This window comes from Cloeon dipterum, chromosome 2 (genome assembly GCF_949628265.1).
Source record: "Cloeon dipterum chromosome 2, ieCloDipt1.1, whole genome shotgun sequence".
Lineage (NCBI taxonomy): Eukaryota > Metazoa > Arthropoda > Insecta > Ephemeroptera > Baetidae > Cloeon > Cloeon dipterum.
In genome coordinates this window covers 11116038-11131607 of record NC_088787.1, presented here as the reverse complement: position 1 = coordinate 11131607, position 15570 = coordinate 11116038, and the positions used below count along the sequence as shown (strand labels likewise).

At 39.9% G+C, this 15570-nt stretch overlaps 2 protein-coding genes and 1 long non-coding RNA gene across 4 annotated transcripts; 2 read left to right on the top strand and 1 right to left on the bottom strand.

Annotated features, from left to right (window-relative positions):
• Nucleotides 1-131: 131 nt before the first annotated feature.
• Cap-D2 (CAP-D2 condensin subunit) lies at nucleotides 132-9801 on the top strand. The gene is made up of 22 exons (XM_065478793.1): nucleotides 132-377; nucleotides 615-749; nucleotides 809-1127; nucleotides 1180-1330; nucleotides 1389-1625; nucleotides 2589-2750; nucleotides 2808-2978; nucleotides 3039-3195; nucleotides 3251-3488; nucleotides 3612-3789; nucleotides 4397-4665; nucleotides 4724-4856; nucleotides 5064-5140; nucleotides 5195-5353; nucleotides 5406-5526; nucleotides 5586-5821; nucleotides 6445-6762; nucleotides 6821-6944; nucleotides 7552-7679; nucleotides 7735-8007; nucleotides 8059-8335; nucleotides 9259-9801. Exons 1-22 carry the CDS (start codon nucleotides 260-262, stop codon nucleotides 9676-9678), a joined length of 4401 nt encoding a protein of 1466 aa, XP_065334865.1. The 5' UTR covers nucleotides 132-259; the 3' UTR covers nucleotides 9679-9801.
• A 2-nt stretch (nucleotides 9802-9803) lies between these two features.
• LOC135936104 (UDP-xylose and UDP-N-acetylglucosamine transporter-like) lies at nucleotides 9804-11806 on the bottom strand. Its single transcript, XM_065478795.1, has 3 exons — nucleotides 11649-11806; nucleotides 11083-11467; nucleotides 9804-10349 (listed from the first exon to the last, which is right to left on the bottom strand). The coding sequence occupies exons 1-3, from the start codon at nucleotides 11804-11806 to the stop codon at nucleotides 9960-9962; spliced, it is 933 nt and encodes a 310-aa protein (XP_065334867.1). The 3' UTR covers nucleotides 9804-9959.
• An 805-nt stretch (nucleotides 11807-12611) lies between these two features.
• Nucleotides 12612-15030, top strand: LOC135937644 (uncharacterized). Of its 2 annotated transcripts, XR_010574504.1 has the most exons (3): nucleotides 12612-12827; nucleotides 14580-14729; nucleotides 14840-15030. It is a non-coding gene; the product is annotated as an uncharacterized LOC135937644 (long non-coding RNA). The 2 variants fall into 2 exon arrangements; XR_010574503.1 differs by lacking the exon at nucleotides 14840-15030 and having other exon boundaries at nucleotides 14580-14730.
• The last annotated feature ends 540 nt before the right edge of the window (nucleotides 15031-15570 follow it).

The following is a 15570-nucleotide window of genomic DNA, read 5'->3' as shown; positions in this document are numbered from 1 at the left end:
TTTTAACAGACGTTGCAGAAATTAATTCTTTTTGTTTAGTTGGCTAAGCTGTCTCCAACGTTTCGCGCCAATAAGCTGTCAATTCTTTGCCGCCAGCCGGGCCAGCCGCGCGAGGCGAGTAAGACCAAACCAGTTGCCCGTTGAATGTAAACGTAAACGAAAACAGTGCAAACATAACAACAACTTTACTGCATCACCTGGGTGGATTCGAATTCGAAGTTGGTTTTGTTTACTAGTGCACGAAAGGCATTGAGTAAAAATGGAAGAGGCTGAATTTATCATCCCTCACAGCATCGACGAACTTTTAGAATTCAATGAGAACCAGTATTCGGTCCAAGATGTTCTTACACCAGTTGAAATCCGCGACCAATACACAGGTAAAAATACACAGCATAATATTTATAATAATCTATTTTAAATATGTATGATATTCTACATAACTAAGTTATAATTCTAGACTCAATTCTATCCAATTGAAGACGCTGCAATTTTGTATTTATTTATTTTAACTGCAAATTTCCAGCCGTTAATGTATATTAATAATTACATTCATTAAGTGTCACTTCTTCTGGAAATTTAAGTGAAACATTTAATCATTTTTTATTCTGTTTCAGGCCTTCGTTTGGCCTTGAGCGAAGACCTCGGCGACTTCATTTTCGGAAAATTCGATCTGCTCTACAGCTGTATTAAAAACTTCCAGCAGCTGTCACCAAAGGTTACCCTGGAAGTATGGGATCAGAGTTTAAAAGGTTTGATTTTAAAGTTGCCTCTTTCAATATATTGTATTTTTGGATTAATTTACCAACAGCCTTTGGCCTGCAAGTTTCCAACCTTCGCCCATTTCTGGAGAAGGGAAATATTGACAGCAACATCCGTGAAAAGCTCTTGAGGAACACTAAAATGATTCTTTACGTTTGCACTGAGCTGATGTACAAGTTTGAAGAGAGATGCATCTCGGAGAGAGAACTCACCAGCAAACCTACAAAAGGTAAGAAGAAGGGTGCTCAACACAACGATTTTAACTGGGATGAGGAGAAAACCAGCGGCATCCACGAGCTCTTCAAACTCGTCAGTCTGCCCCTTAAAAATCTGTGGAAGAAGGCCAACATTTCGGACGATTTCTTGGAGTATGTACATTCAAAGAGTTTATGATTAATATCAAATTCATCTCTTAACCAGTCAAATTTCGAGAATCTGTCTGAAGCTGCTGGAGGACCGAGAAATCGGCTTTGTTGGCAAGAAGGCTATGAGGGACTCAATTTTCCAGATCCTCTCCGTCCTCTGCAAGGAGTACATTTTCGGGCTCTCTTTAATTCCTAGGCTGCTGCAGGTGCGCGTCTTTCCAATCAATTTCCCATCCAGCTTTTCACAAATTATTTGATCAACAGCTACTTATGCTGCACGAGCACCTGGCAGTGCCGCTCGCCAGCAGTATTTCTAACCTGGAGCAGACGGGTGGCAACGCAGGACTGCTGCACCTGATTTTGACGGAAATTGAAGGGGACTCTGACATCACTCCAAAAGCTGGCAGCCACTTTGGTTCTTTTGTCGTCGCTCTCTCGCAGCAGCACCCAGCCAGTCTTGTTCCGCACATAGAGATTCTGGCAGATATTGCAGAAAGCGAGGTAATATCAAACAGAAAATCTATTTAAGTAAGTAGGCTAATGTGTAAATTTCGTTTTTTTTTGCGAGTAGAATGGTTACACCACCTGTTGTATTTTTACTGTGTTTATTTTATTTATTTTATGACGTACTACCGCGAATCGTCCACAATTCATTCATTTGCAAGTCTGTCGATTTGCTGAGGCAGTGGCGATTGCCAGTAACTGCTCGCAATGGAACACAAGTTGGAGTTTTGCAAAATCGCTCTGCAATTCAAACATCAGCTTTTGTTGGAAGTTACTGCCACAGGGAATTGTGGAAATGCCTTGGCACAGAAGTCTTTCAATATAAGTTAAACCCCGTGCACTCTCCGCATTCCTGAGAGTCTCAGGTTGCTGGTTACACACCTTTCCAGCGGCGACAAAAATATCTGGCGTTTTAATCAGAGATCTATGTGCGGGGAGGCGAAAAGATAGCCGCATTGACATTGGGTTCAAGCTCCTTTGCAGCCACTCAGGCCTAATGTTTCTATTATCCGCTCTGCGATGGGCTCAGTCACGGGATGTGCTGCGCCGAGGTTTTCATCGGTCAGTATAATAATACATTTATGCATGGAAAAGGCAGCACAATACTGGTATAAAGTCATAGCAAGGATGGGCTAAAAATACTAGCAGATATACTAGATATACTGCAAAAACGATTGATTAGTTATTTCTCGCTGCACTGAGCCACGCTCCTCTTGAACCTCATCCTTGGCTGGTTCTTTCTCTTTATTGGGTTAATGATTTAAATTTTTATTAGTTTTGCTTTTATGCAATCTGACTCACCTCAATATTTTTATTGAGAACTTCTTAAATTGTTTAATCTTTGAATGAATGTTTCACTCTCTGGTTTCAACTATTTATTAAATCTGTTATGGAAAAAACATTAATTAATTCTCTAGCCCGCTTAAGCATGAAAGGAAATACATTTTGTGAACTTTTCAGCCGTACACACTGCGCACAGGCATTCTGGAAGCCACCAAGAATCTCCTTTTGCAATTGTACTCCAGTCAAGAGCTGGATGAAAATCAGAAGTCAGAAAAGGAAGCTCTTCTCGAAATTCTTGACAATCATCTGATCGATGTTAACGCCTACGCCAGATGCAAGGTAAAGGATCATAATATTCTGTAGCCTAATCTGATTGGGTAATGATCCACTCTGCAGGCTTTACAGGGATGGACGAGCCTGTGCGAGGCGGAGATGCTGCCAGTGAAACTGCTGCTGGATATTCTTGAGAAGGCCGTGGAAAGAACGCTGGACAAGAGTAGCTACGTCCGCAAAGATGCCCTCAAATTCCTGAAGACGTGCCTTGAGCACAATCCATTCTCAGGAAATGTACGTAATTATATAATGGTGCATGGATATGTATTTATATTTAATTTTTTATGCAAACAGTTGGACAAGGAGAAGATTGGAAAGCAGTTAGAGGCCGCGACCGCCAAGCTGATCACACTGCAGGGTAATGCAGGCGTGGCTGATTTCAGCGTTGATGAGGTTTGGGCGGCAATAGAAAAGCAGGTGCAGATAATTGTACATAAAGCACTGGCGCAAGGTGAGTCAGATTAGATTAATACAAAACTGAAATAGCTAAATCTTCAACCAAACAGATTTGGCTGACAAAGAGAATGAACCAGCCGAGGAAAAGGTTGCAGAAGAAAACAAGGATTCCGATAAGGAAAACAAAAGCGAGGAGGACAAAAATGAAAAACACACCGAAGATATGGAAAAGGAACTCCAAGAGGGGCTTTTAAAAGCTGGCAATCTGCTGTTAGATGAAAAACTAGAAGAGGCAGTGCAGCTGGCGTTGGAGCTGACCAAAAAGCATGACAAGGACAACCACTTTGGGTGAAACTAATGTCAGGGTGTCACCTGACGAGATTATTAATGCGAACGTAATCTTGTCAGGTAAGACCCTGACATCTTTTAATCACCCAACCGCCAGCAATGTTTAATTTTCTTTTTGAACAGAATTGCAAAAAATCAAGAGAACGAAAAGGACGATAACGAGGACCAGCAGGCTGATTTAATGTGCACCTTGTTGAAAACAGCACTCACAGCTGTGCAGCCAGAAACTGCGGACATTGAACTTCCTGAAGACGTTCAGGTGGAAATTAAGAAGAAGAAAGAAACTATCAAGTTTTTAAAGGTTTGATGTTACTTCTTGATTATATATTAAACCAACTAGGATAATTTTTGTAACACAAATTTTTTCAAAATCAAAACAGAACGACTTGAATTTACTACTAATATGAATATTGTTGTAAATTAGATACGGAAACCCAGAATGGGCATTTATTTGATTATTTAGAGACACAATTAGATTAAGTACCCTATAACGTTTTGATGAACAACATTGATTGGGTTGACGACGATTAGGTTTTCTAGCAGTGCCTAGGGAAGGGGCACAGCCCAAATTTGATCAGTTATCATAGTTTTATGGGGGTATAATAAAAACTGTTTTTACCAAACCAAATCATCGTTCATTTTTAACATAATATGGTCAGATCAATTTATCTTCCCATTTGTCTTCAAGTTCTTTATTTCCTTGCTAGTCATTGTCGATTTGGGTCTCACTGGCTTTGAGGAATAGAGGGTTCTACATGTGGTAGATCTGGGAGAAAATTGCAAGTGTAGAGAGTGGTGATTTATTGAACTGACTCTAATCCACGCAGAATTTATTGAATGATTTGTATCAATTCTACTGGGATCTGTATCATGACATAAATTATTTCAACTATTATAACATTTTTTAGAACTGTCTGCACATTTCAACGCAAATTGGCGTCGCCAGCGAGAACGTGCGAATGCTGCTTGCCACAAGCCAAACAACAGACCTGGTGGAGGCGATTGACTTCATAGCGTCAGCGCAGCAGTTTGGTCTGCTGTCGGAGGAAGACAGTGCGTTGAAGCTGCTCGAGTTCCTGCACAGCAAGGACCTGGCGCTCAAGAAAGCTGTCACTGACGCCTGCAAGAAAATCTACCTCTCCAGCATTGATCCTGAGAACAATGTGGAGATCACATTGTAATTAGTGTCTGTCACATTGATATTAATTAGGGCTCACGTGTGATTTGATTTGCAGTGAAGGCTATGTAGAGGCGATGAAGAAGATAAGCTCAATGGTGCACTATGCGCGACCCTGCTTCAACAAAAGCATCGCCCTGCTGGTGCAGACTTGGGTCAACGATGGCAGCATTAATAATGAGTGCTTATTTGTGAGTGAAACAAATTGTTCACACCAACCGTTCAGATCTCCATGGAGATTTTAAGGACTGCATGAAAATTCGCTGTTATTTTTCTAGATATGAATCAATTACCATTATTATTGATAATTCCAAGCTTGTTAACTAAAAAATTTAAGTTTGACTTCTTTTTCCGTTTAAGTGATGTATTTGAATTATACTATCTCTAAATTATTGTAGGCTCTGTGGGAAATGGTTGAGAGCAAAAACAAAAGCGAGTGTGTCCCAGCCCTGCACACCCTGAGCATTGCCCTAGAGTAAGTTCCCTCCTGCTCTCTTTAGTTCCAGCTGCTATTTGATCCTTTTTTCAGTGGCAAGTCTAACCTGGTGCAAGAGAAAATTGCGACGCTGGACAAAATCGGCTTTGGCAGCAGAGGCGAGGGCTGCTTTGAATTGGCCAAGTGGGCGGCCGCCGTGCTCTGTCACGCCACACCAAAAATCACCGCAGAGACGCTGACCAATCCCTTCAGGTACTGGAAATCGCTGCAAAGCGGCTGAATTAATCTACAAATTTAATTTCAGGATACCATTTACTGATGACATATTCACGCACATGTCCAACCTGCTGATCAAGGGCGTGTTCAAGCTCGGAGACAAGGACTATTGTGGTCTCGCAGGCTACTTCGTCAAAGCCATTTTTAAGGTCACGCCTGGCGTTTAGCAACTCTCAATTTTTTTTACTGACTCTTAATTTTACTGTAGACCTGTTTGAAGCCGCTGTCGCTCATCGAGGAGATTCTGAGGAAGATGCACGAAGAGGTGCGAAAGTACAATCCAGCTGACTACCCAGAAAACAAAAACCACAGCGCAGATGCCGAGGAGGAGCGCGAGGACGTGCCCTTGACTCAGCTCGCCACTCAGGAGACAGATGCACCGCCTACCCAGCCAACCGACACTCCAACCCTCGTAGAGTCGATTTCACATGTTGTCCTTCTCAGGTGAGACACCACATCATATTTTTTTCTGTAATTTTTCTTTTGTAATTTTTATCGTATATTGATGCAAACTTTCCTATAACATATTTATAATCTTATCTTTAAAAATTATATTAAATGTTGCATTTTATTTGATTGTGGCATAATATATTCATTTCAATGAGTTTTGTCCATTTAATGTTGATGGCGTCTTTCAAAATTAAACATGGTTTTGAGTGTTTTGCATGAGCTATATAAAGGGATTTATTCTCCAACTCAAATTTGATCTCATAATAAAGGAAGAACTAGAGATATTTAAAGGTTTTTGAAACTGGACTTCAAACGACTTATATTCATGACAGAAAATCACTATTTAGTATTAGTCTGAGGTTAAAACCTGACAAATATGATAATGTTTTAAATTATATATCAAGTGATGGTTTCCTGTTAAATTTTTAAAACTGAATTAACAATATTCAGACCTTAATTTACATGGGTAATGTTATTCATGTTTAATCAACATTTGAGAGAAATATATCAAATATCAAAACTAAGATTCAATTCATTATGAATTTTATAATTGAAATCTAACCTTTCATCCCATTTTTCCTGACTTAATTCGTACCCTTGATTTGTCTCACGTGCAGATACGTTTACGTGATCGGCCTAGTGGTGGAAGAGCTGCACACATTCATTTACGAGGACATCATGGCAGAGATCCGCAGGCAGAAGACCCTGGTGGAGTTGGAAAAGAACCGGAGGCGCATACGTCGCTCGCGGGCTGACACGACAGCCAGCAGCGGCCTAGATGATGACGAGGATGGCTCCCTGTTCGACATCAAAAAGCTAATGCATAGCTCGAGCAAGTACTTCATCAATAATACTGAGGAAGAGAACCTGGATGCACTGCTCAGGCTTTGCGACAATGAGGTCCTCTTCAAGGACAACCTACTGGGCAAACTGCTGTGGGTTTCTATCTTGTTTATATCCATTGTCACGAGAGTAAGGGTTTATCTTTCTCAGGACGTTCGTGCAGGACTGCTTTACCTCCAGGCACTGTCACCACCATGGGCTCAGGATCGTCGCCATCCAGACCTTTGGGAAATACATGCAGTTGTCGCCTAATTTCTGTTCCCAGAATTTGCTAGTAAGTTGAAATTAATTGGGTTAAATATTTCTTTGCTCTCACTGGTGTTGTATTTTATAACCTAAAAGCGAAATGAACGGTCACATGATTGATTTTAGCTCACTTAAATTTTAAACTAATTAAAAATTGTACTCAAATCAATGGAAAAAAGCTAAAATTTAGGAAATATTAAAAAAAATTCTATTATGTACCATCACATCTCCAGTCACAAATTTCGAGTGAACTGAATTTCTCGCGCAAATCCTGATCAAATGAATTCCAGACCTAATGTCAAAAGGTCGAAAATTTTGGGTGTTCTTTATGTCATTTCATAAACACTTGCCAGCGCATTTGGTGTTCGCATTTTTCATGAAATCTAACTTACTTATGCACACCGCTTGACTCATCTTGACATCCCCCAGTGCCCAGTGCAATTAAGAGTTTTGGAGGGCCTGAAGCCTGAATATTACTTTTTTAGTATATTTATTGGCTTGTTGACATTCAATTGTTGTATTCTTTTTGCTTTGATCACAAAAGCAACGATAAAAAAATCAGTGTATAAATTTAGCTCCCAGCAAAATTCGTTTGAAATCTCTTGATTGGACTTAATGCTAATATTTGTTTTCAGAAATTTGTTACCATTCTGGCCAAGAGCAAAGATTCCAGGGTGAAAATCGCCTGCATCCACACCTTGGGCGATTTGTTAAAGAAATTCCCAAACCAGTGCGAGCCTTATTCACCTTTTGTCTATGATTGGTGAGTCAAATCCATTTTAAAATAAAAAAAAATGTTGCCTCAACATTTTCCCTAGCTTGAAGGAGTCTGACTCAAGTGTCCGCTTTGAGGCACTGGTGGTGATCTCCAAGCTTATACTCAGCGACATGATCAGGGTGAAATTTCAAATTTCGTCGCTGGCGCGGTGTCTGACAGACACTGATATGCGGTGCCAAGACCTGGCCAGATACTTCTTCGCAACCTTGGCCAAGAAGGGTAATATCCTTTATAACCTGGTGCTCGACATGATCTCGCAACTGTCCATCGAGTACTCAGAAAGCAACCAAACTAGCTTTGAGGAGATCATGAAGTGAGTTTTCATTTTTTATATAATCCTCTCAGTTACTAATTGAGCATGCAGCGAGATCCTGCCGCACATTGACAAGGACAAGCAGGTGGTGGCGCTGGTGGAGAAGCTGAGCAGCAGGTTCAAGGATAAGGCTGAAGAGGTTGAGTGCTACAACCTGGCCCTGTGCATCAGCAAACTGCCCGTCACTGCCAAGTCTGTACACGCCTGCAAGGAAGCGCTGATGGAATCTCTACCGCACTATGCTGACAAGCTCAAGTACCCCACTGTCAAGAGCAAGTTTGACGAAATTGTGCAAATGGTCAGGAAGCAAATGAAAGCTGAAGGAAAGGTAATTATGAATATCTAAATTTAGTATGTTGCTTCAATCTATAGCTGCTTGAAGTAAATTTTAATTTAATTGAACTCTCAAAAGGACCAACCCTATTTCAATTCATTCAATAATTCTCAGAAGAATAAAATAAACAGTAAAATATAACTGGGAAATTTTCAGTTTATACTGAACAACATCTCAATGCAGTTGCTCTTTCCAATCAGTGGATTTACATCATTGTTGGTTTACGCTTTTAATCGCCTGTAAATTTGTAACAAGAAATGAACGTCTTTTTAACCAAGTTGGATAGAAAATTTAAGATTTTGTTTAGGAAAAATGGGAAAAATGCAATATTTTTGCTATTTTGGACTGCCAGTTTTAGCCAGGGTTAAAAAACGGTTGAAACCAGGCAATTTTTTGCTTTTTTAAAACGCTTGGAATTTATGGCCAAAATATGTTTTTTTTTGCTACTGAAACACCGTTAATATTTTATTTTTAATGTTTAATTTAAAATTTTCAAAATTGAAGTCTTCAAATTTTAAAATTCAAGGTGGAGATGTATTTTATGCTTGAATTATTTTATTTTGTTAATTCCCAATTTTTGCCAATTGAGTTGGCTAAAAACCGGCTTGGCCGAAATTATTTTAATAAGGCGGCATTTTTGAACACTGAAAAATGTTGTTATAGAATATCAAGGAATGTTTTTATGAATTTAATAATTTGGAACCGTGGCAGTTAAAAGATCTGAAAACAAATGAAAAGAAATTTTTAGAAAAAAATGAAGTTCTGTATGTAATCAAGAAACAATACCCATTTTTCTCTCTCCAGTTATGTTAATTTAGCTGGTATCAAAGTCACAAAAAAGTTTTCTCCTTGAACTTAATTCTGCAAAAAATTTAAAAATTACTTTCTCCTAACAGCTGTGAATTCCTGTGTTTCAGGACGAGTGCGAGAAGTGGCAGGAAGTGTTGGACTCATGCGCCAAAGGCAAGGATTCTGCAAAACTGGCCATCGCGGGACTTGCTGAGGCAGTGAAAGTTGAGCCTAAAGAGAAGCGTAAGGCCAAGGCTCCACGGGGAAGGAGGAAGGCGCGCAAAGACTCGAGCAGCGATGACGACAGTGACGGGGAAGCCGCCGTGGCAGCACCCAAGACGCCGCGCGCGCCAAGGAGCCAGCGGAAGAAGTTGGTCGACTCTGACGATGATGACGACGACTCCATCATCCAGACGGCCGCCAGACACAAGCGAAAGCCGGCTGCCAAGACGCCGGCCACCCGCAAACAAGTCATCCTAGAAGAGGATGAGGAGGAAATACAGAGTCCTGTCAAACAGAGACGTGCCCGTGGAAAGAAAGATTGTTGAATCAGATTGATTTATACCCTTCTTCAAGTCTATATTTTCAAGAACTCTCAGTTATTTCTCATTAAAGCTATAATTATGGAAATTTACCAAATTAAAAATAAATGAAATAGTATTTTTTCATTATTCTTGTGTCTAATTTACTACATTAAACGTAACACAGTGAGACAGATTTATATCAACAAGGTTTTATCATTTTCCTGTTCACGAACGGCTAAGTAACGGTAACATACAGAATTTAAACAAGTCTAAAAAGTAATTCTTATTATGTCAAAATGAAAATATTAAGTCAAAGAAAATCCAAGCGTGCCTGCAAAGACAAAAAAGGCGCCAATCCAGTGGAGTTGCGTGAACGAATTATTAAAGTAGAGGATGGAGAACACGAGGCTGAGAAACCTCCTGATGGTGAGCACGAGGGTGACAGTCAGGGAGGAGCACTCGGTCGTCAGCACGAACACCGAACTGATGCACACGAACTGAGTCAGCATGTAGCCCAACAGGTAGATCAGCGCACTCGGCACTGAAAGCCACGAGACCACCAACGGTGGACTCTCGAGGGCCAGCAGCCAGTGCGTCCAGAGGTGGGGAAACACGATCAAGAAGCCTGGCAGAGGCAGTAAATGTGTGTAGAACAGCGCTTCTTCGTTGTGCTTGCCGTGCGTGTTGAAGAGAACCTGTAAATTTAATTTTTGCTTAGATTTTATTTTTTAGAACAAGTTTTTACCAATATTTGGCGCAAGGAGATTGAACATAAAATTAAGGATATTCCTAGAAAAATTCCAAAATTTGTGTCTGTGAAAAGAACTGCCTCATAACTTGGAGGTGCCATTCCTGCCCTCAATTTCGTCTGAATTTTCTGTCTATTCATAGATCAAGTCGAGGTCACGGGAAAATGACTGACAAATACATTTATAATAAAACTAACTGCAAATTCAATGTCTGGAAAATAATGGACAAAATTAAAAAAATATTGCATGGATTTAAAGTAAAAATTTGCCGGTTATTTTTAATCCATGCTTCAGGAATTCATTTTTTAAAGAGAAGAGGTTGTAGTATTTATTTAAAAGTAAAAAATTGTCTATTTAATTAATTAAAGACTAAAATTATAACTTTCTAATCTTACATGAAATTGTAGCCTTAAAAAATAACTTTAACCCTATCTGGTTTTGCATTAATGGATTTTCTGGATGAGTTTTTTGGTGGCTCTTGGAGAAAACTTTGCACCTCTAAGTTTAGTGCACCGCCGCCTAAAATAATTTAAAACGGCATTAATATTTTATTATTTTATTTTAAAGGACTGAAATATCCGTTGAAACCCAATTTTTCATCTCTGATTCAATTTTTTTCCTTGAAAATAAATAAGTAAAAAAAAATAAAATTGCAATTAAGGAATTATATATATAATACCTCCTGGTAAATGCCCAGTCTGGCGGAGAGGAAAAGTCCAGCCAAAAGTATAGAGACACCGAATAGCCACCTCAGAAAATCGACGTTCTTCTCGTCGGCGGTGGCATCTTCCGTCTTGACCGCCTTGCCCGACTCGAGGGTGCAAACGACGACGCCGAGCGTGATGGCCAGCACGGACGCCACCTTGACGCCCGAGTAGTGCCTCTGCAGGATGACCATGCCCAGGATCATGTTGGCGATCAGGGAGCCCGACCTGATGATCACGTGCAGCGGCATCGAGATGTTAAAGTTGAACGCGTAGTTGTTGCACACATTAGACGCGAAGACGAGTATCACAATCGCCGCGTAGTGAGACACCGGGATTTGCGGCGTTACCGTGCCACATCTGCCCAGAAAATTTTTATAGATTGATTAAAGAGATGATTTTTAAAATATGAATTTTTCCTGAAATCAGAAAACGACATTAAATTTTAAACAAATAATTCAGTCATTAATTGGAATTTTAATGCCCGCAAAATAAAATATCAGAAATATTGGAGGAAAAAAATAAGAATTTTAGTACATACCTGACAGTGAAAATAATGCCGTGAAGAGTGATAAAAATGTATTGAGAAAACGTGGCCAAAACGCCAGCGCCAGGGTCCTGCTTGACCAAAAGCTCCAGGAAGTAGATGTTAAAGCAGCAGCCGAAAAACACTAATGCCCCAGCAGTCACCGGTTTCATAGCTGCCAATTTAATTCAAGCACGTGCTTTTCTATGCCTTTATTCTGACAAATAATTAAAAAGCAGCTCGTCAGTCACGCAATTTTACGCCGGACAACGGCGTCAATTTCCTAAGATAACGTGTGTGAAGTGAACAAAAACGTGTCCTTTGACAATAGCCGCACGAGTTGGTTTTACTGCGCGTCACAACGATAAAAAATTTTATCACCTTTTGGTTTTTGCCACGTCAAAAGTCACTAGAATCAGAATCAAACAACGGTGAAAACAAAATTTCGGCAAAATCTTTGATCTCTTGCTGTGTTAATTTCTCTATTTAATTGATAAAATTGAGGACACCGACTTGCAGATTAAATAAAATAAATAATCGTTTCAACTACTATTCAATTATTTTCATTACATTTATGGAATCTTTCAGAATACAGTACAGACATCAATTTTGGAGGTGACAAAGCGCAGACAATGTGCTCTTGCTCTGTGCTGCTACATACTTATTGCTTTATTCTGTTGGTTTTGTTTTTGTTTGCATTTCGCATTCTTTGATTAAATTTTCACGCTGCTCCTAACTGAACTAGCAGACCACTGTCCGAATGGGGGGTGGGGGTGGATGTCTGGAAGTGTTGGGCTCATATTTATTTTCTGCTTTCAGTGCTTGCTGCAATGCAAAAAATGCAAAGCTCACAATGCTCACAAACAAAGAGCGCAAGAGCGGCTCTGATTCCATGCGTATGTGTATGAGCGCTTTAGCGGCGGGAGTGAGAGGGGCAGTAGGGGTAGCGGTTCCCACTTCCCACTTGCTGCACCAACTGCAACTTTGGCTGGAGTTGCTGCAAGTTGCACCAACGAAAAACCAGGAAGAAAAAGAAATATATTCATGTTTGTGTCATGTCAATGGCGTGCGATGAATGCTTATTAATTCCCGATTTTCGCTCATCTATTTCGTATTTCGACTTAGTCGGTCTATCCACGATCCTTTTTCCAGCGAAAATCAAGCAGCAGGCATCCTTCTCCGTCGTAAAATGTGGTATGTATGATGTAGGATGTTAATAATGTATCATCTATTTCATGCATAATATAAAGGTTGCATTCTTGAAGCTGATGTATGGAAAAGTTACAGTTCTCGCCGAGTTACAGTTTACAGTTTTCGCCTTTCAATGTTATTAGTATATATTAGGGACGACAGATTTGATGCGTGTAAACGGTAAAGTCGGCGAGAACTGTAGCTATTCCATACTTACATACTTGGTCATTGATCGCTGCGTGCGGGCGAGGTGGCTTTAGCTGTGATGAACTTCAGGATGTCTTTCGCAAAAAAGATTATCATATAATACATATAGCCCTCTAAACTAAACACCTTTATACGACTCACTCAAGGTACGACTCTTTCCTGATCCTCTTTGGCACCATTGTTGCAAAAAAACGCATTTTTAAAAAATGCAGTATCATACAGAGGTAAAATCCCGTCCCGTCCCTCAGGGATTCCCTCAGGGACGGGACGAATTTTCTATTTCGGGACAGGGACAATCTGCAGCGGGACAGTTTTATCGGCAGCAATGGCAGCATTAAGAGCCTAAAGATTCTCAGTTTTTCAGTTCTAGGAGGAAAGGACGCAATCAGGTTTCGCCACTTTTGCAATACATACGCAAATATGCACTACCGGTTTTTTTCGCAAAAAAAAAACAGCTAGAAAAACCACTAGTTTTGGTTTCATCCGCATTTTTCCGAATTAATCCCCGAAAAAGCCATTTATTCCGTGTAAAAAAATTCAGAAATTTTGGTAAATTACTATAAGGTGGAACCAGTGCAGCGTTCGCAGAAACCCGCATTTTTTTCGGAAAACCCACTACATTGCAAAAAACTTTTATACTGGTTTTTCTACAATTTTGAGCATTTTTGGCATTTTTCAAAACATGATATATTATGCATTTTTATTGAAAATCAAATATTCGCATGATGGATGACCAAAAATTGGGATTTTTTAAAATCAGTAAAATGCTACTAGTCTCACCAAAAGACAGAAAATTGTAACACAAACCGCAATTTTTCTTTTCAAAATATAACCTTTTCGGGGTTGAATTCGGAAAATTCAAACTGGGTTTTTGCGCGTTGCAAAATTGGCTAACCCTGAACCAGTTGCACTTACACTGATTTTGTAAAATCCCTATTTTTGGTCATCAATCATGAGAATTTTTACCTTTCCAAAAAAATGCATGTGTTTCGGAAGAATGCACAACATTACAGAAAAAAAACGCAAAATCAGTGTTTTGCAATGCAGTGGCTTTTTCCGGAAAAATGCTGGTTTTTGCGAACCCTGGAAGCAATAAATATGATAAAAAGGCATATTGTCTCCGCCGACCTATTTTTACAATTGAGCACTCCTGCGAGGTAACAATTTACATAGGATTGTTATTTACTGAAAAAATATTGTGAATATTTTAAGTTAAGTTAAAAATTGGAAAATTTACGAATCTTTTAAAGGTTCGAGGGGGGGCGGGATTAAACAGGGACAAGGTTAAGAGCGAACAGGGACGAACCCGAAAAACAAAAATGGGACAGGGACGGGATTATTTTTTTTTGGGATGGGACCAAAAACACGTCCCGGTTCCCCCCTCTAAACCAAACGCGAATTTCCTTGTTGCAAGAAAAAGGCAACAATCAATTCGACAACGAAAATTTGGGTGTTTGTTGAAAGTTGCGCGATTTTACCGGGACCAAGATTTATAATATTATCATCTCGGATTCTCCAATTAATATTTATTATTTGCTCCATCCACAGGTGCGACAAAATTGAATCTGCCAAGGATTTTGCGATCGCGTTTTGTGGAAGCCTCTGAATTATAGGATTTTGAAGTTCAAATTCTCACCTGCACGGATAGGGCGAACAAATTTGGTGCCCCTTAAGATGAATGAAATTGTTTGGTATTATGTATGTAATAATGGTGAAATACGAATACAGTAATATTAACACCGGTTAATAGCGATTCTGCGCTGGCTTGTTACTCTCAGAGACCTAGCTCATATTTTGTGTTTTTGCAGGAGAAAACGCGTTCACCGGATTGTCTTCAATGTGGACAGACAACTGCTAAACTTAAGCCGCTTACACAGGCCAGGAGAGGCTCAACTATATGTCTACGGTGCAACACAGAATCCTGAATAAGGCAACCTGAACTGAGCGTCAGCTTTCAGCGGCCTTCCTTCCGCAGGGTCGTTCTCGCTGCAAAAGTCAACTCAGGTAACTTACTTACAAATTTAAACTGCTCTAAAAAATTTCAAACAAGAAATTACATTAATTATGAGAAATAGTTTTAGCTATCTGAACCTCATTAGAGGATTATAAATTTTCAAACACGCGAGAATTTGACTGAGCGTTGAATGGGTTTGATTTTTTTTTTTTTGCTAAGAAAGTCTCAAATAATTAGACTGGAGGAGAAAAGCAAAAAGCAGCCCGATCCTTAATTCTTGCTGGTTTGCAACTTTCCAGCATGTGCGCTTACATAATTTTAGCCAGACAGACTTTTACGCGGCTTCTTGTTTTGAATTATAACACAACCATTCTGTTAAGGGGACTTAAGTTGCTTTGTATTTATCAGATTGGGCTCATTCCTTGGCGTTTGCTAGGGCTGCCACTCTCCGGGTTTCGACCGGAGATCTCCATGTTTGGGACCGAAAAATTTAACACGGGAGTATAGGGATCTCCGGGTTTTCGAGTCCAAAATCTCCGGGTTTTAGCTTTAGAAGACTGGCACCCCTACCGTTTGCTACAATTT

Bases quoted from the DNA above. Each gene is read 5' to 3' on its own strand.
- Cap-D2 (XM_065478793.1), top strand. From the start codon at position 260: ATGGAAGAGGCTGAATTTATCATCCCTCACAGCATCGACGAACTTTTA. The intron at 3,196-3,250 runs GTGAGTCAGATT...TCAACCAAACAG, and splicing joins ACATAAAGCACTGGCGCAAG to ATTTGGCTGACAAAGAGAAT. The intron at 8,008-8,058 runs GTGAGTTTTCAT...TTGAGCATGCAG, and splicing joins AGCTTTGAGGAGATCATGAA to CGAGATCCTGCCGCACATTG.
- LOC135936104 (XM_065478795.1), bottom strand. From the start codon at position 11,806: ATGAAACCGGTGACTGCTGGGGCATTAGTGTTTTTCGGCTGCTGCTTT. The intron at 11,468-11,648 runs GTATGTACTAAA...TTTTCTGGGCAG, and splicing joins GGCATTATTTTCACTGTCAG to ATGTGGCACGGTAACGCCGC. The intron at 10,350-11,082 runs GTATTATATATA...TTAAATTTACAG, and splicing joins GACTGGGCATTTACCAGGAG to GTTCTCTTCAACACGCACGG.